The 19,590-nt window shown below is 43.0% G+C and overlaps 1 protein-coding gene across 1 annotated transcript in view; it reads left to right on the top strand.

Moving 5' to 3' along the window:
• The window catches only part of LOC130130102 (E3 ubiquitin-protein ligase HECW1-like), a 100,894-nt gene that overhangs the window by 24,995 nt on the left and 56,309 nt on the right, over positions 1-19,590 (top strand). The window contains exons 12-16 of the mRNA XM_056299833.1: positions 656-754; positions 7,639-7,792; positions 11,624-11,727; positions 14,217-14,323; positions 16,449-16,634. Coding sequence (XP_056155808.1) covers positions 656-754; positions 7,639-7,792; positions 11,624-11,727; positions 14,217-14,323; positions 16,449-16,634 — 650 coding nt within the window. The remainder of the gene's footprint in view (positions 1-655; positions 755-7,638; positions 7,793-11,623; positions 11,728-14,216; positions 14,324-16,448; positions 16,635-19,590) is intronic.

Raw genomic sequence — 19,590 nt, 5'->3', positions numbered from 1 at the left:
TTTCTAGTTTATCTCGTGCTTCTGGAGTCGTATCTGCATGCATATGCAGACAATAACTACATAAGGCAGATTATGGCACATAAGACCTATGTCTTTTAAAAGTCTGGCTATTCAAGGTCTGTAATCTGATTCATTCCGTTGTTGGAGTTGTTGAAGCTTATTCCACTATTAATTCCACCCAGACAATAAGATCCTGTTTTGATTGAATTGTATTTTATGTCATGAATAGAACAGACATGGTTCATCGAGAAAGTTTTAACAAGGTTAATTTGTGTTCTAATACAACTGAGATATGATATATCTTATCTGATGGCTTATCAAATGTATAAATTCTAATTTTAACCAAAATGTTCCTGCGGTTGAAATACCAACACCCACCATTTCCCCTTCTCTCCTCACAGATTCCATGCATCCCCTTATTCAAATCCATTATCACTGTCTTCAGTGTGTTCTTATCACACACCACCACCACCACCATGACCATCACCACTACCACCACCATCACACACCTCCATCACCACCACCACTAACACCACCATCACCACCACCACCATCATCACCACCAACACCACCATCACCACCAACATCACCACCACCACCAACAACAATAAATTCATGTGAATTATGACTCATTCAGGTTTGTCCCATCTTGTAGGCTCAGGCTTCTCTCCTTCTGTTGGGCACATGCCAGTCCTGAGGCCCAGCCATGAGCAAAACCACTCCCTTGGCATCACTGACCAAGCTTTACCTCCAAGTAAGAGACAACTCTCTCTGTCTTACTCTGGAGTCACGTGCCAGTAGCTTGGTTGCATGCAGCTATTTGAGGAACAGAGGGCTGTGAGTGGAGGTATGTTTTTATAACGATTGTAGTAATTGTAGTAGTAGTAGTACTTTATTAATGCGGAAAGGGAAAGCCTTAACACTGACACTGTCACTAGCAACATACAAGAAAGTACAAATTTGACAAATACAGGTCAAAAATATTAAGAACAACACATACAAACATTCTACTTACTGCTAATGGTGCAGGCAGACAATAATATCATTCAACAATCTCATCACACTAATAACAACTGACCCTTTGTACCTCTCAGTGGGCATTTTGGGAAGAATGGTTCAAAAACAAACAGTTTTCATGATGCATAAATACATTGTGGAAAGGATGACTTGTATAAGCTACGATACTGAGAAGTTTTCTCCATGGCTCCTCTATTGAACAATTTTCTCGAGATTCCACATAACATCCAAGAAATGGATCCTAGATTACATCCACGAATTTTGAGGAAATGACAGGAAATTATGTGCAAACAAAATATTTAGAGAACAAATCTCTCTGACCAAGGCACTCCGTGTAATTAAAATGTCTTTATTGGAACTTGGACATATCCAAAAAGGACCTAAAAATGCCCACGCGTAGCGGCTCGGGCCTTCTTCAGGGCATAGTGAGACGAAACAGGAGTGAATGGTTTTTGTGCAGGCGCAGAGCACAGGTGGTAGTTGCTTGACTGGATCTGAAGCAGCCAATTGCTAAGCCCCGCCCCTCACACAGATCCTAGAGACCAGTCACGTGCCAAACACAGTTCTTTGTAAAGAGATAACAAAAACACAGATTAAGTGTACACACACCCACAACTATAGCACAATAAAGGTACATGTTCACAGTGACTCGGAAAGACAGTAGACTATAGATTAGACATTTTTATAAAAAAGGCCTATAGTCTATCTCCTCGTTCAAACCGGGATATTCCATTGCCTTAAAATTCCAGATCCAAAAAGTTTTCTGCTGCAGAAACTTTTTCAATCTATCCCCCCCACGTACAGATTTCTTTATCATCTCAATACCCTGGACTCTTAAGGATGAAGGGTCGCTATGGTGCATTTCTCTATAGTGTTTAGCCTTTGGATAATCTTCATTGTTGATCCTTATTGCATATTTGTGTTCAGAAAAACGTTCTTTTAATTTCCTCTTTGTCCTACCTACGTACAGTGCCCATGTGGGTGCTTTTACGTAGGTAGGAATAACCAGCAGCGATCTATCTGTGGATCTTAATGGTCGAGAGGGCGTATACCAGGTCAATAAATCAGAAATACACACAGTAGCAAGACTATTTAAAACCTTACAAGGGAGCAATAACATTTTAAAATCAATTTGAAATATAACAGGGAGTCAGTGTAGAGAGGCAGGCACAGGAGTGATATGGTCATACCTCATTGTCCCAGTAATGAGCCGAGCAGTGCTGTATTGTACCGACTGCAGACAGTGAATGGAGCCCTTGCTGATACCAGAGTGAAGTGTGTTACAGTAGTCAAGCCAACAATAGCTAAAAGCATTTACAACTTTTTGCAGAATGGCAAATTGATAAAAATGACCGAATTTTGGAGATTATTTTTAGCTGGAAAAGCATGACTGAACAACATGCTTGATTTGATTATTAAAACCGAAGTTAGCATCAAATAATACCCCAAGATTCCTAGCAGGCTGCTTAAGACTACCTGACAGACCACCAAGATTAGTGACAAAAGGGCTGATTTAATTTCAGGACTGAACAGAATGACCTCAGACTTATCATCATTAAATTTGAGAAAATTTTCGGACATCCATGATTTACTGTGAGAGGAAAGTTGTGAGATTTGCTAGGTTGCTAGGAGCTATGGATTTTTAGTGGCATGTATAACTGAGTGTCATCAGCATAAAAATGGTAAAGCACATTGTGATTTTGAATGACCTGGCCTAGGGGCAGCATGTATATAGAAATGAGAAGGGGGCCAAGAACTGAGCCTTAAGGGACACCACAATTCAATTGAGCCACCGACGAAGCAGAGTTACCGAGTACAACAGAAAAAGTTCTGTTGGTGAGGTAAGAGTGTAATAAGCCAAAAGCCAAGCCTTTAATGCTAATCCAAGTCTCTAAGTGATGAGAGAGCATGTTGTGATTGACTGTGTCAAAGGCAGCACTTAAGTCTAAAAGAACTCAAATTGAGCAGTCACCTCTCTCTGCAGTCAGCAGTAGGTCATTAGTGACCTTAACTAGAGCTGTCTCGGTATTATTAAGTGCTCTAAAACCAGACTGGAAACTGTTAAAAACACTATGGGTTTTCATAAAATAAATCAATTGAGACAAACTACTCTCTCCAGAACCTTAGATAGGAAAGACAATTTGGAGATTTGTCTGTAGTTACTTACAGACTGGGGATCTAAATGTTCTACTTTACAAAATAATTGAAAATAGTTATACAGAGACCCTGGATAGAGGTTCTGTTTCTTCAGTTAGAGGTTTGACTACAATTGTCTTAAAACTGCTGTGAACAATGTTACTTGTTAATGATAAATTACCAATGTATAGCATTTTTAGATAGCTGGATAGATAGATAAATGGATGGATGATCGTATTCTGGAATATAGTTTTGATATGATTGGGTGATGTAAAACATGGTAGAAACCATATGTTTTCCTTTGCTTAAATGAAGCCTGCCCACCTGACTATACTCTACTCTACTATATATACCATTTAGCTTAGGCAAATAAACAAGGTGGAGTGTCACCTTAATATATAAGTCAAGTTTCAGTTTAACTTCTAAACTTGAAACTACACTACCGTTCAAAAGTTTGGGATCACCCAAACAATTTTGTGTTTTCCATGAAAAGTCACACTTATTCACCACCATATGTTGTGAAATGAATAGAAAATAGAGTCAAGACATTGACAAGGTTAGAAATAAGGATTTGTATTTGAAATAAGATTTTTTTTACATCAAACTTTGCTTTCGTCAAAGAATCCTCCATTTGCAGCAATTACAGCATTGCAGACCTTTGGCATTCTAGCTGTTAATTTGTTGAGGTAATCTGGAGAAATTGCACCCCACGCTTCCAGAAGCAGCTCCCACAAGTTGGATTGGTTGGATGGGCACTTCTTTGAGCAGATTGAGTTTCTGGAGCATCACATTTGTGGGGTCAATTAAACGCTCAAAATGGCCAGAAAAAGAGAACTTTCATCTGAAACTCGACAGTCTATTCTTCAGAGGACAGCACAAACAGGCTCTAACCAGAGTAGAAAAAGAAGTGGGAGGCCGCGTTGCACAACTGAGCAAGAAGATAAGTACATTAGAGTCTCTAGTTTGAGAAACAGACGCCTCACAGGTCCCCAACTGGCATCTTCATTAAATAGTACCTGTTAGAGCCTGTTTGTGCTGTCCTCTGAAGGGAGTAGTACACACCGGTGTAGGAAATCTTCAATTTCTTAGCAATTTCTCGCATGGAATAGCCTTCATTTCTAAGAACAAGAATAGACTGTCGAGTTTCAGATGAAAGTTCTCTTTTTCTGGCCATTTTGAGCGTTTAATTGACCCCACAAATGTGATGCTCCAGAAACTCAATCTGCTCAAAGAAGTGCCCATCCAACCAATCCAACTTGTGGGAGCTGCTTCTGGAAGCGTGGGGTGCAATTTCTCCAGATTACCTCAACAAATTAACAGCTAGAATGCCAAAGGTCTGCAATGCTGTAATTGCTGCAAATGGAGGATTCTTTGACGAAAGCAAAGTTTGATGTAAAAAAAATCATATTTCAAATACAAATCATTATTTCTAACCTTGTCAATGTCTTGACTCTATTTTCTATTCATTTCACAACATATGGTGGTGAATAAGTGTGACTTTTCATGGAAAACACAAAATTGTTTGGGTGATCCCAAACTTTTGAACGGTAGTGTAAATTCAAACATTTGAGGCTCTTGTTCTAAGTCCATCTCCCTCAGCCACGAACAGACTCCTCAGTCCACATTGTGATACTCTATCAGCCTCCTGGCTCTTATTCACTATTTCTTGAAGATTTTGGAGAATTTATGTTACTCATTCTGATGAGATTCTAATTCTTTGTGATATCAATATTCATCTGAATAAGGCTGCTGATCCTCTAAGTAAAGCCTTTCTGGCACTAGTTGATACTTTTGGGTTCGCTCAGTTTGTTCAAGAGTCAACTCCTTACAGTTGTAATACCCTCGATTTGGTTTTATCTAAAGGGATAGCTGTTTCTGCTCTGACTGTCTTGCCAACCACATCCGCTGTGTCAGTTCATTTTCTCATCAAATTTGAAGCATCCTTGTCCTATTCTATTAATATCAGCACAGATGTAATTGCTTCTCGTCACTTGGTCCGTCCACTGAAGCTAGCAGTCACCTGAAGTCTTGACTCCTTTCGCTGCAGATACAGACTCTTGAAAATCTCACTAGTGACTTAAAAGTGTCCCTCTCTTGTCTCCTCAATTCAGTTGCACCTCTCACTACCAGAGCTAGATGAGTAAAGAGGCCTACACCCTGGTTTAATAATGCGACCCATGCTCTTAAGCGGGCCTGCAGGAGACTGGAACATAAATGTTGAAAATCAAAATTGAAAGCTTTTTTTTAACCTATTGTGGCATGAGTGTGTATTGAAATACAAGCGTGCTTTATCTGCTGTGAAAGCAGCACACCTCTTTCACAAAATAAATATTAATAAACATAATCCCAGATTTCTCTTTGACGCTGTAGCTAAATTTACTAAAAAGCAGCCGTCTACTAGCTGCTCACCATTCATGGCCCATGAGTTCCTAAAACCAAGAAAAAGTCAGACTTCCCGCTAACTTCAGCTGCTTCCAGTGTGGGAAGATGGCGGGTCGAATTCACATTTGCAGCAGCCTCACACAGTACCAGTGCAGGAAGATGGTGGCGCAAATTCACCTTTGCGGCAGCCATGCGGTGTCTTTGTCCACATCTGCATTTAAGCTTTGTCTTCATTTGATGGCTGGGAGAGCTGGCGTTGGATCGGCTGGGAGAGCTTGGTCTGCTGTGTCCGGTGGGCCCAGGGACCATGGCCCTGTCTGGAGCTGCGACCGAGGGGGGGTCTTACAAGATGCGGAAGCGGGGCAGGCTAAGCTAACTGCTAACCCATGCAGACCAGCAGTTCTGATAATACTGAGGGCGGTCTGGCGGCAGCCTCGCCTGGCGTTGACTGTGGTGTGTTTGGTGCCGGAGTGCGGCGAGATGTGTCGAGGGTGTCTGGCTGGGAGAGCTGGCATTGGATCGGCTGGGGGACGCTGGTCTGCTGTGTCCAGTGGGCCCTGGGATCATGGTCCCTGCCTGGAGCTGCGCCCAAGAAGGAAGCGCACAAGGGGTGCTCTGACAGGACACGGAAGTGGGGCAGGCTAAGCATTTGTTCCCTTGGACAGTGATCTATTTATTTATTTATTTTTAGCTTGGATGTTTTAGTCAGTATGTGTGTTCTTGAAGTTCTTATAGTTTTTGGATATGTTTTTGTCATTGTGTTGCACTGCTGCGGGCTGGGGGAAACGATATTTCATTTAATTTCATGTATGGAAGTACATGAGATGAATACGTGTTCCTGATTCCTGAAACTCACCAAACTCTACAGACCACCAAACACCTAGCATGCACTCAGAGAGAGAGAGAGAGAGAGACAGAGAGAGAGAGACAGAGAGAGAGAGAGAGAGAGAGAGAGAGAGAGAGAGAGAGACAGAGAGAGAGAGAGAGAGAGAGAGAGAGAGAGAGAGAGAGAGAGAGACAGAGAGAGAGACAGAGAGAGAGAGACAGAGAGAGAGAGAGAGAGACTATTCACCTGTTAATTGCTAAATAATATCTGTATCAATTCCTTCATTTGTAATGAATGAGTCCATGACACATACCTGAATCCTGACTTCTGCTCACTGTTTTCGTTTTCTTCGTTTTTCTTTTGGCAGCACTGGACGAATACTTGCGTTTTGGAGGCACCATCATGTCATCTTTTTTTTTTCTTTAACCCTCATATCGAACTTTTGCAGCATAATGATTGATTAGGCAGTTGCTGCTGCACTTATGCCAAACAAATCCATCCACTGACATGATCCTGTCTGTGCCCATGTACTCCTGTCTGTGCTCTTGACCGAGGCATGGCAGGACGAACCGGAGTTGGCCCCCAGGTGCTGCATGGCGGCGGCTGCCCACTGCTCCTAGCTACACAGCTAGGATGGGCTAAATGCAGAGCATAGAGTATATCAAATCCAAAATCAAAATCAAATGGTCAATGATATTGAGGGGGCCCCTTGTACTGGGTCAGAGCCATTAATTGGCTTTATGTCTCCCAGCAACATTCTTTAAAATGCAAAAAAAAGATTCGCAGCCTGTGTTTATAGAGCAATTGAGTGCTAACTCCTCAGCTGGTTTGTGATACAGGACATGAAATGTGACCACTATGAAGTCCTATATAGATCCCATGCCAGTAGTTACACTCATGCTCTGATGAAAGCCTGTAGCAGTAGGCCGAAACGTTAGCACGTTTTGCTGGCCAAAGTAAGTTGGTGGAAATGAGACACTGTCCCTGTCCTTTTTCAAATTTGTGAGTGCTACCCTCCATCCTTGGATGTGGTTCTTTGCAGTCTTCTAGTCTTCTTCCTTAAATTAGGTGACTTTTTTTTTCTTGTTATTGATTGGGTGTGTCAAACTTAATTAAAACTTCTCAAGAAAGAGCAAATGTTGAGGGGGACTGATTTAGGCCTGGTTATCTGTCCTTTGAAATCTCTGGTCTCCTATTCACCAGTCTGTATGTATCTACACATATGCTCCCTCAAAGCTTACTCTACCACCTCCCCCATGTCTTCATGTCCTCGGCAGACTGGGAGGCTCGTATTGATAGCCATGGCAGAGTGTTCTATGTGGACCATGTCAACCGGACAACAACCTGGCAGAGACCTAGCCATGCCCCCAAGTGGGACCACACCCTCCCCTGTTTGACTTCCAGCCAGCATATGGAACAACTCAACAGAAGGTGAGAGAAGGAGATGAATGAAGGAGGAGAGAGTGTGTGTGTGTGTGTTTATATATATATATATATATATATATATATATATATATATATATATATATATATATATATATATATACACACACACATACACACACACACATACATACCATACATACATACATACATACACACACACACACAACCCTTCTGGGAGATATATATGTATATGTATATATATATACACTACCGTTCAAAAGTTTGGGATCACCCAAACAATTTCGTGTTTTCCATGAAAAGTCACACTTATTCACCACCATATGTTGTGAAATGAATAGAAAATAGAGTCAAGACATTGACAAGGTTAGAAATAATGATTTGTATTTGAAATAAGATTTTTTTTACATCAAACTTTGCTTTCGTCAAAGAATCCTCCATTTGCAGCAATTACAGCATTGCAGACCTTTGGCATTCTAGCTGTTAATTTGTTGAGGTAATCTGGAGAAATTGCACCCCACACTTCCAGAAGCAGCTCCCACAAGTTGGATTGGTTGGATGGGCACTTCTTTGAGCAGATTGAGTTTCTGGAGCATCACATTTGTGGGGTCAATTAAACGCTCAAAATGGCCAGAAAAAGAGAACTTTCATCTGAAAGTCGACAGTCTATTCTTGTTCTTAGAAATGAAGTCTATTCCATGCGAGAAATTGCTAAGAAATTGAAGATTTCCTACACCGGTGTGTACTACTCCCTTCAGAGGACAGCACAAACAGGCTCTAACAGGTACTATTTAATGAAGATGCCAGTTGGGGACCTGTGAGGCGTCTGTTTCTCAAACTAGAGACTCTAATGTACTTATCTTCTTGCTCAGTTGTGCAACGCGGCCTCCCACTTCTTTTTCTACTCTGGTTAGAGCCTGTTTGTGCTGTCCTCTGAAGGGAGTAGTACACACCGGTGTAGGAAATCTTCAATTTCTTAGCAATTTCTCGCATGGAATAGCCTTCATTTCTAAGAACAAGAATAGACTGTCGAGTTTCAGATGAAAGTTCTCTTTTTCTGGCCATTTTGAGCGTTTAATTGACCCCACAAATGTGATGCTCCAGAAACTCAATCTGCTCAAAGAAGTGCCCATCCAACCAATCCAACTTGTGGGAGCTGCTTCTGGAAGCGTGGGGTGCAATTTCTCCAGATTACCTCAACAAATTAACAGCTAGAATGCCAAAGGTCTGCAATGCTGTAATTGCTGCAAATGGAGGATTCTTTGACGAAAGCAAAGTTTGATGTAAAAAAAAATCTTATTTCAAATACAAATCCTTATTTCTAACCTTGTCAATGTCTTGACTCTATTTTCTATTCATTTCACAACATATGGTGGTGAATAAGTGTGACTTTTCATGGAAAACACAAAATTGTTTGGGTGATCCCAAACTTTTGAACGGTAGTGTATATATGTAGCGTTTTTTCCCGAATCTGTCAATGGTGTTGTGAGTGCTCAACTAATGAGGAGCGGAGTGTGTACATATAATATATATATAAACACACACACACCCACACAGCCCTTCTGGGAGGTCAGAAGGGCCGCCACTTCGGCAACCGTGAAAGCGGAAACTCGGGTGTGGGAGGAGTTCGGCGAGGCTATGGAGGAGGACTTTTGGTTGGCTCAAGGAAGTTCTGGCAAACCATCCGGCGACTCAGGAAGGGGAAGCAGGGCTCGACTCAGGCTGTGTTCAGCCGGGGAGGGGAACTGTTGACCCGGACTGGGATGTTGTGGAGCAGTGGAAAGAACACTTTGAGGAGCTCCTGAACCCGGCTAACACTTCCTCAGTGGAGGAGGTAAAGTCTGAAGACTCAGGGAAAGCCCCACCCAAGTCCCTGGCAGAGGTCTCTGAGGTAGTTAAAAAGCTCCTCGGTGGCAAGGCGCTGGGTGTGGATGAGATTCGCCCTGAGATGCTGAAGGGTCAGGACATTGTTGGGCTGTCTTGGTTGACACGCCTCTTCAGTGTCGTGTGGAGGTCGGGGACAGTACCTGTGGAGTGGCAGACTGGGGTGATGGTTCCCATATTCAAAAAAGGGGACTGGAGGGTGTGCTCCAGTTATCGGGGCATCACACTGCTCAGCCTCCCTGGGAAAGTCTACTCTAGGGTGCTGGAAAGGAGGCTCCGACCGACTGTCGAACCGCAGATCCAGGAGGAACAATGTCGGATTCCGTCCTGGTCATGGAACAATGGACCAACTCTTGCGGAAGTGCTGAGGGGGGGCATGGGAGTTTGACCAGCCAGTGTACATGTGTTTTGTGGTCTTGGAGAACCTCAGAACATCTCTGCTGTTCGCAGATGATGTGGTTTTGTTGGCTTCATCAGAACGCAACCCCCAGTGTGCACTGGGGCGGTTCGCAGCTGAGTGTGAAATGGCCGGGATGAGAGTCAGCACCTCCAAGTCTGAGGCCATGGTTCTCTACTGGAATATGGTGGCTTGCTCCCTCTGGGTTGGGGATGAGTTGTTGCCCAAAGTGAAGGATTTCAAGTATCTCGGGGTCTTGTTCACGAGTGAGGGTAGGATGGAGCAGGAGATTGACAGGTGGATTGGTGCAGCATCAGCAGTAATGCGAACATTGTACCCGACCGTTGTGGTGAAGAGGGAGCTGAGCCGGAAGACAAAGCTCTCAGTTTACCAGTCAGACATCGTTCCAAGCCTCACCTATGGTCATGAGCTTTGGGTAGTGAAAGAAAGGGTGAGATCGTGGGTACAAGTGGCTGAAATGAGTTTCCTCCGTAGGGTGTCTGGGCTCAGCCTTAGAGATAGGGTGAGGAGCTCGGACATCCGGAGGGAGCTCGGATTAGAGCTGCTGCTCCTTTGCATCGAAAGGAGCCAGTTGAGGTGGTTCGGGCATCTGATTAGGATGCCTCCTGGGTGCCTTCCTTTGGAGGTTTACCGGGCACGGCCAACTGGGAGGAGACCCCGGGGTAGACCCAGAACTCGCTGGAGGGACTACATGTCCAATCTGGCCTGGGAACACCTTGGAATCCCCCAGGAGGAGCTGGAGGGTGTTGCTGGGGAGAGGGATGTCTGGAGTGCCCTACTTAGCTTGCTGTCACCGTGACCCCACCCCGGAAAAGCGGCTGAAGATGATATATATATATATATATATATATATATATATATATATATATATATATATATATATATATATGGACGCCTGGTGAAAACTGAGCTCAAAGTGACATCATAGTGATTATGATTAGAGTTAATAATCCTGCCTGTGCCCCTGAGCAAGGCAATGGAAAGAAGAACTGGAGTTTGTTCCCGGGTGCTGCAGCTGCCCACTGCTTCCAGACAAGAGAGTGGGTTACATGCGGAGAACACATTCACTGTAAAAATACAATTCGTTGTAAGAATACAGTGTTGAGTAAAGTGGCTTTCCTTATGATTCTTATTTGCTGCAGGATCAAAAGGATCTGGGATGTTTAAGAATAATATGTTATGCTGATTATGGATTTCATATGAGAGGAAATAAATGAAATCAACATCCATTGTATTTGTTTTTACCTCTTGATTCAGGGACCAATGGCTGAAGGTGCATAGGGACCCTTTTTTCCATTCCGTCTGTAATTATTATATATTATTGTTGATAATAATGCATAAACTCAAAACTACTGGAAATGTATTTTGTCCATTAGAGGCTCCCTGTTTTCATCAAGGCATATGTAATTTGTGTGCATGGCCTATTATACAAAGGTTAATTAAAGCATGTGCATCAGAGACTAAGCCTGAAGGAATAGAAAGAAAGAAAGAAAGAAAGAAAACAAACCACTAACTGGTATAGCTCTAAGAAAACATCATGCACCGACTCTCTGCAGGTACCAGAACATCCAGAGAACAATGGCCATAGAGGAGGATTGTGGGAGTCAAAGGCTGGAAAGGAGTGGCAACAGCGAAGCAGAGGGCCCTGCCGCACAGACAGGTAGAGAGCACTGAGCCTCGGCTTTCAACATCTGTGCTCTGAAGTTATTTTCCACCTGACATATCCTCTTATAGTCTTATCATAGCAGAGTATATCCCACAAGATTATCACCTTTCAGGTCTATCTAATATACACGGTATTACAGGGGTTCAAGGTGGGACACAAAAGTAGAATGAGGTAGGTTAATGTCCAAAATCATAAGGGCCTTTACTTGGCAAGATGTAAAAAAAACAAAATGGGTGACAAGCCCCAAAAAAAAAAACTAACTCAAGAGGTCTGTCAAAAAGAACTTAGGAAGATTACTGTGGTGGCCAGTGATAGAGAGAAATTGCAAAAAAAGTCAATGAGATGAGGGTCCTTCAAAATAAGACTTTTATTGACGTATCAACAAAGTCTGAGTCAGGTCTGCAGAGTGACTGAAAATCAGACAGAAGCCTCCCTGTCTTTATACCATTTACAAATCTAGTGAACAATCTACTGGCGTCAGTCAATGTCGTGCTTTTAATCAGGGACCTTGTGGATCAGGACATGTTGGTGGAGCAGGAGCCTCTCTATCGATGCAAGGATGACGTTAGGATGTCTTCAGTCATCGCCCTTTGACAGTCTAATGGTTGTCTTGATATGCTGCTACTACTGCTGCTACTGTTTTCTGCATAATAAGGGTGACACTTACATGATGGAATGTCACTTATCATACTTTTGGGCATAAACAAGTTTATCTTCTATTGATGTTATGTCCTGGTTATATGGCCTTGTGCTACTTGCCACACTTGTTTGTCACTCTAGTCACATGAAATGACAGATACCCACATGTGCCCTTACGTACTACCATATTACTATCAGCAAAAACCCGGGAAAAGACAGAACAGATAAAAAAGCAAGGTAACTGACAACCCAACAGGCATGACATTAGACCGCGGAGGCTGGCTAAGAGCCAGGCTCTGCATGGCTCTGCAAGGCTCTGCATGGCTCTGCAAGGATCTGCATGGCTCTGCAAGGCTCTGCATGGCTCTGCATGGCTCTGCATGGCTCTGCAAGGATCTGCATGGCTCTGCAAGGCTCTGCATGGCTCTGCATGGCTCTGCAAGGCTCTGCATGGCTCTGCAAGGATCTGCATGGCTCTGCAAGGCTCTGCATGGCTCTGCATGGCTCTGCAAGGCTCTGCAAGGATCTGCATGGCTCTGCAAGGATCTGCGTGGTTCTGCATGGTTTTGCGTGGCTCTGCATACCTATGCAAGGCTCTGCGTGGCTCTGCAAAACTCTGCATGCCTCTGCAAGGCTCTGCGTGGCTCTGCATGCCTCTGCAAGGCTCTGCGTGGCTCTGCAAAGCTCTGCATGCCTCTGCAAGGCTCTGAATGGCAGGGTTACTGGACAAACTGGCAAGAGAGTGAGAAGTGGCATGGCTGAAGTAGTGAGCGTGAGCTATGATGGACAAGATGGGACAGAAGTGCGTATGATAATGAGAGGTGCATAACCAAGACCAACCAGAAGAGAGAGAGGCATAGAAGACCATGAACGTTACAATATTTTGAAGAGTTGCATCTATATGAGTAATGATAGTGTGTCACAGGAAAGAGACAGACGATAAAAAAAATCACTAAGTACCTAAATTAAATGTCTATTGACTAAATACCCACTTATCAGAAAGTTACATTTTAAAAGAAACTACTGATCAGTATAAATGATAGAAATTACTTATCTATTTGAGAAAATAATAAGTTTGTGATCCCTGTAGTCAAATTTTATAAAAGTCAAAGTAGCCAATAAAAGACTTAGTTAATTACGTTTTTTTTTTTTTGGTGTCCAGGCGGTGTGACGGTCTATTCCGTTGCCTACCAACATGGTTCGAATCTCCGTATTACCTCCGGCTTGGTCGGGGGTCCCTACAGACACAATTAGCCATGTCTGCGGGTGGGAAGCCGGATGTGGGTATGTGACCTGGTCGCTGCACTAGCGCCTCCTCTGGTCGGTCAGGGTGCCTGTTTGGGGGGGAGGGGGGAACTGGGGGGAATAGCGTGATCCTCCCACGTGCTACGTCCCCCTGGGGAAACTCCTCGCCTAGAAGCGGCTGGTGACTCCACATGTATCGGAGGAGACATGTGGTAGTCTGCAGCCCTCCCCGGATCGGCAGAGGGGGTGGAGCAGCGACTGAGACGGCTCGGAAGAGTGGGGTAATTGGCCGGATTCAATATTCAATTGGGGAGAAAAGGGGGGATATACATATATATATATATATATATATATATATATATATATATATATATATATATATATATATATATATATATATGACATTTTGGGGATGTTTGGAGAGAAGTCATCTGTTTTTGAAATACTGAGTAATCCTCGTCAAAAATAACTGTGCCTATGAATTAAACCACTTTGCTGCTTCTACAGGGCAGATGGATTAATCCAAGCAACTTCTTATAGGTTTCTAATTATCCATCTATGTCTTGGTTGTTATCTGTCCTCAGAGCCCAGGAGGGAAGGCCCCTGCTCCCCTGTCAATCATCAGAAGCTCAGCCTTCTTCTTCAATCCCCTGCCGTCAAGTTTGTCACACATCCTGAGTTCTTCACTGTGCTTCATGGCAATTATGTTAGTACTGGAAAATATTTGCGCACACATACACACACATACACTAAAATTCAATAGTTGTCCTATTTTCAGTTGCTATGTGTCCAACGGAGGACAGTGGAACGGTCAGGATGCAAGGAGTGGAGATGACGAAGGCATATGAGTTTAAATACTTGGGGTCAACTGTCCAAAGTAACGGGGAGTACAGTAGAGAGGTGAAGAAGAGAGTGCAGGCAGGGTGGAGTGGGTGGAGAAGAGCGTCAGGAGTGATTTGTGACAGAAGGGTACCAGCAAGAGTTAAAGGGAAGCTTTACAGGATGGTAGTGAGACCAGCTATGTTGTATGGTTTGGAGACAGTGGCACTGATGAAAAGACAGGAGGAGGAGCTGGAGGTGGCAGAGATGAAGATGATAAGATTTTCATTGGGAGTGATGAAGAAGGACAGGATTAGGAACGAGTATATTAGAGGGACAGCTCAGGTTGGACGGTTTGGAGACAAAGCAAGAGAGACAAGATTGAGATGGTGTGGACATGTGTGGAGGAGAGATGCTGGGTATACTAGGAGAAGGATGCTGAATATGGAGCTGCCAGGGAAGAGGAGAAGAGGAAGGCCAAAGAGGAGGTTTATGGATGTGGTGAGGGAGGACATGCAGGTGGCTGGTGTGACAGAGGGAGATGCCGAGGACAGGAAGAGATGGAAACGGATGATCCGCTGTGGCGCCCCCTAACGGGAGCAGCCGAAAGTAGTAGTAGTAGTAGTAGTAGTCTGTGAATGGCTGACGCAGAGACTAATACATGCATTTGTTTCATCCAGACTTGATTACTGTAATGTTGTGTTCTCAGGTCTGCCACATCCTAGTACTAAAAGTCTCCAGATGGTTCAGAATACTCCAGCTAGAATCCTAACTAAATCTAGGAAATCTGACCATATTACACCAATTATTGCCTCCCTTCACTGGCTTCCTATCCATGTTAGATCAGAATTCAAGGTGCTTCTGCTGACTTATAAAATCCTAAATGGGCTTGCCCCATCTTACCTGTCTGATCTCCTTAAACCTTACATGCCATCTTGAGCTCTTCGTTCTCAAAATACAGGGCTCCTGTGTGACCCCAAAGTTAACAAGAAGTCAGCTGGTGGCAGCAGGGCCTTTTCCTATCGGGCTCCGTTCTTGTGGAATAACCTGCCTGCTGCCATCAGACCATCAGAGTCTGCTGAGTCCTTTAAATCCAAACTTAAAACTCGTCTTTTTTGCCTTAGCTTACAATTAGTTGCCTTTAAGTTGAATACTTCATAACCTGTACTGCATGGTGGGTTGGTTTTCTGTTTCAATGAATTTACCAACCACTGTTCTGCCGATGAAATTATAGCATATAGATTATGACTAATTGATGACTTAATTGATTATGACTAATGACTTGCAAACTGTTCTCTTCTCTCACATGTCTTTTCTCTCTCTCTGAATAATGTCTTCTCTTTTCTCTTCTTCTGTGTGTGAATGGTGTCATGTGAGTCTCCCTTGTGTGCACATTTTAATGTTATATCCTTCTCTCACTAAGATGTGTGACTTTTTTTTTAACATGGTGATGCTGGTCACGTGACTTCGGTCCTGGGCTGTTTTGGTGGCATCTGGACACTGCTTGGCATCCTGCTCATCATATTCTTCATATATGTTATAATTCCATTATAATTGCCTTATGATCTTTCAATGTTGTATTGTGTATATTGTGTAAACACAACATCATTGCACGTTGTCGGTCTTGGGAGAGAGCTCCTCCTCTGTTGCTCTCCCTGAGGTTTCTTCCTATTTTTTCTCCCTGTTAAAGGTTTTTAGGGAGTTGTTCCTTATCCGATGAGAGGGTCTAAGGACAGGATGTTGTGTTGCTGTTAAGCCCCTTGAGGCAAATTTGTAAATCGTGATTTTGGGCTATACAAATAAAATTGACCACTTGAATTGACTGCCATGTAAAAATGACATTATTTAACATAACACTGCCAAACATGTCAGAAATGACCACAAATCACAGATGCACATTTCAAATGACAATAGTAAAAAGTAGTTCTTCTATGATTTCCTACAAGCATAAAAGTTTAATTCAGTTTGTCATTTCTTCTGTCTCCCCCCCCCCACCCCCACCCCCTGCACAGGGAGCTTACCGAATGTTCACCAATAGTACCTGTGTAAAACACATGATCCTGAAGGTGCGTCGTGATGCCAGGAACTTTGAGCGCTACCAACACAACCGAGACCTGGTCATCTTTCTCAATAAGTTTGCTGACACACATCTGGAACTACCAAGGGGATGGGAAATCAAGACAGATCCTCAGGGCAAGGTAAAAAGGGCCTTGTCTTCTTTTAAGTCTTTATAGTTGTTACCGTGGTCACTGTTTAATACCATAGCAGGTGATGGCAGACAAGACAAATCCAGCCCCTTGAAGTTGTTAAAGCACTCTGGCCAGTGTTAGTAATGGGTTACTATCACTTTTTAAAAAAAATCTAATTAGGGGTTCAAGCCAAGGGGGCTTATTATGATTATTATGATTATTATTATTATCATTATTCCACTGGGAAATGTGGTACTGCAGCATACATCGCAAAAGTATATGTGAAATTACTGGGGAGGTATAGAATGGTGCACATGTCAGCAACCAAAAATGACATATGTCAACCAGCAGGTGTAGCTATAATCTAGGTAAGCGCGTTTTGGCCAGTAGCTACTAAATTGTACATCGCACATTCAAGAGCCTAACATGCACGCATTCCCTGAATTGAGATGAATCTTAAGGCGACGGCCATTTCTGCTAGTAATTTTTATTGCAAAATTGTGAAATATCCAAATCCTTTATTTGGCACCAATAGGCAACTAGTTGCTGCTTTTTCACAAAATTGTGAAATTTGCAAAACCTACTTTTCTAACTCATCTTAGAGAGTTACAATAATCCAGACGCGATGAGATGAAATCATGGATGACTTTTGCAAGGTCCGTTTGGGATAGAAAATATTTACCTTTTGCGATATTCCTAATTTGTAGAACGTAAGACTGTACTACGTTGGTGATCCGTGTGTCAAAACGGAGCTTGGAGTCGAAAAATCAGAAATCCAAAATAATTTATTGTCATCTCATTCATGTACTTTCTTACACAAAAGAGACAAAATTTCGTTTCTCCCAACCACAGCAGTACAACACAAAAGACATAAAACATATATCTAAAAGAAAACGACACCACCAAAAACATACAAAAACGGAGAGAATGAAGCAAAAAAAGAAAAAGTTAACACAGTCCATTCAGTAAATTCTAAAAACTCACCGAAATTGCAGGCGGAGTGCGTCCCTAGAATAAAAGGACTTCAGATTTGGACTCATAGAGCCGGAGGAAGTTTTGTGACATCCAGCACGTAATATTGGAGAGACAAGCCATAACATGTGTGTCATTACCAGTAAGCAGGACATAAAGCTGGGTGTCGTTCACATAACAGTGAAAATTAATATTATAATGATGAATGATCTGACCCAGGGGAAGCATGCAAATGGAAAATAATAATGGACCAAGAATTGATCCCTGGGGGATACCACATGAGAGGTGGGCTGGGGATGAGAAGAATTCTCCCATTGTAACAGAGAAAGATGTCAGATAGGTAGGATTGGAACCAGACCAGAGCAGTATCCTAAATGCCAACATAGTTTTCCAGGTGATTCAAAAGATGTTGTGGTTGACCATATCAAATGCAGAACTCAAGTCAAGCAGAATTAAAATTGGGCAAGCACCAGAATCAGCGGTGAGCAATAAGTCATTGGTAACTTTAATGAGAGCTGTTTCTGTGCTGTGGTGGGTACGGAATCCTGATTGAAATTGCTCGAAAATACTACAACTACAGCACAGTGGCTCAGTGGTTAGTGCGGTCTCCTCACAGCAAGAAGGTTCTGGGTTTGAGCCCTGAGGTAGTCCAACCTCGGGGGTCGTCCCGGGTCATCCTCTGTGTGGAGTTTGCATGTTCTGCCTGTGTGTGTGTGTGTGGGTTCCCTCCGGGTGCTCCGGTGTCCTCCCACAGTTCAAAGACATGTAGGTCAGGTGAATCGGCCATACTAAATTGCCCCTAGGTATGAATGTGTGTGTGTGTGTGTGTGTGTGTGTGTGTGTGTGTGTGTGTGTGTGTGTGTGTGTGTGTGTGTGTGTGTGTGTGTGTGGACCCTGTGTGATGGCCTGGCGGCCTGTCCAGGGTGTCTCCCCACCTGCCGCCCAATGACTGCTGGGATAGGCGACCCTGCAACCCTGAGAGCAGGATAAGCAGTTTGGGTGATTGATGGATACTACAACTATTCATGTGTCTGATTAGTTGAAGAGCAACAAAATTGTCTAATATTTTAGATTAAAAAAAAGGTAGGTTTGAAATTGGTCTAAAACGCTTTAAACTAGAGGGTCGAGAGTGGGCTTCTTCGGGAGAGGTTGGACTATTGCATATAGAAGCACAGAGGTGGAATCAGAGTCTATAGCAAGGAGAAAATCGTTCACCACTCTGGTCAGAGCAATTTCAGTGGAGTGACAGGATAGTTTTCTTTTATATGGGTCGAAAGTTGTTGATACACAACTCTAGTATTTCAGAAAAGAATGGAGGATTAGAGACTGGACAATAGTTATTAAGAAACCCTGGATTGAGGTGCGGTTTCTTAAGTAGAGGTTTGACCTCCGCTGTCTTAAACCTGCTGGGAGCAGTGCCAGTAGTAAGTGATAAATTAACAATATCTAGTATTTAGGACCCAACAGAGGCCAGAGGTCTTTAAAAATTTTGCTGGTAAAGGGGCAAGTAGTTGGTTTAGAAGCTGGCACAAGCTTAGTCAAAGTATCAAGAGAAATAAAGCTGTAATAATAGGAACTATCTGTGACTCATTGTATAGATATGAATTTCATAAGACAGGATCTGCAGGAGTAGCTGGAGGTGAACTAATTTTGCTTATGATCTCATCAACCTTATTGCAGAAAAAGTAGAAACTCATGGGCATTGAATGGTGAGCAGCTAAAGACAGCTGCTTTTTAGTAAGTTTAGTTAGCGTCAAAGAGAAATCCTGGATTAAGTTTATTAATATTGATTAAGCAAGAAAGTGTGTTTCGCAGCAGATAAAGACCATTTGTATTTCAATAAACTCATGCTGAGGTAGAAAACCAATTTTGATTTTTGCCATTTACGTTCCAGTCTCCTGCAGGTCCACTTCAGAGCACGTGTCTCATTATCAAACCAGGGTGTAGGCCTCTTTAGATGCCTAGCTCCGGTAGTGTAAGGTTCAACTAGAGA

Source organism: Lampris incognitus, chromosome 19 (assembly GCF_029633865.1).
Source record: "Lampris incognitus isolate fLamInc1 chromosome 19, fLamInc1.hap2, whole genome shotgun sequence".
In the NCBI taxonomy this organism is placed as follows: Eukaryota; Metazoa; Chordata; class Actinopteri; order Lampriformes; family Lampridae; genus Lampris; species Lampris incognitus.
Note: the sequence above shows the minus strand (reverse complement) of the source record. Positions and strands in the feature narration are given on the sequence as shown.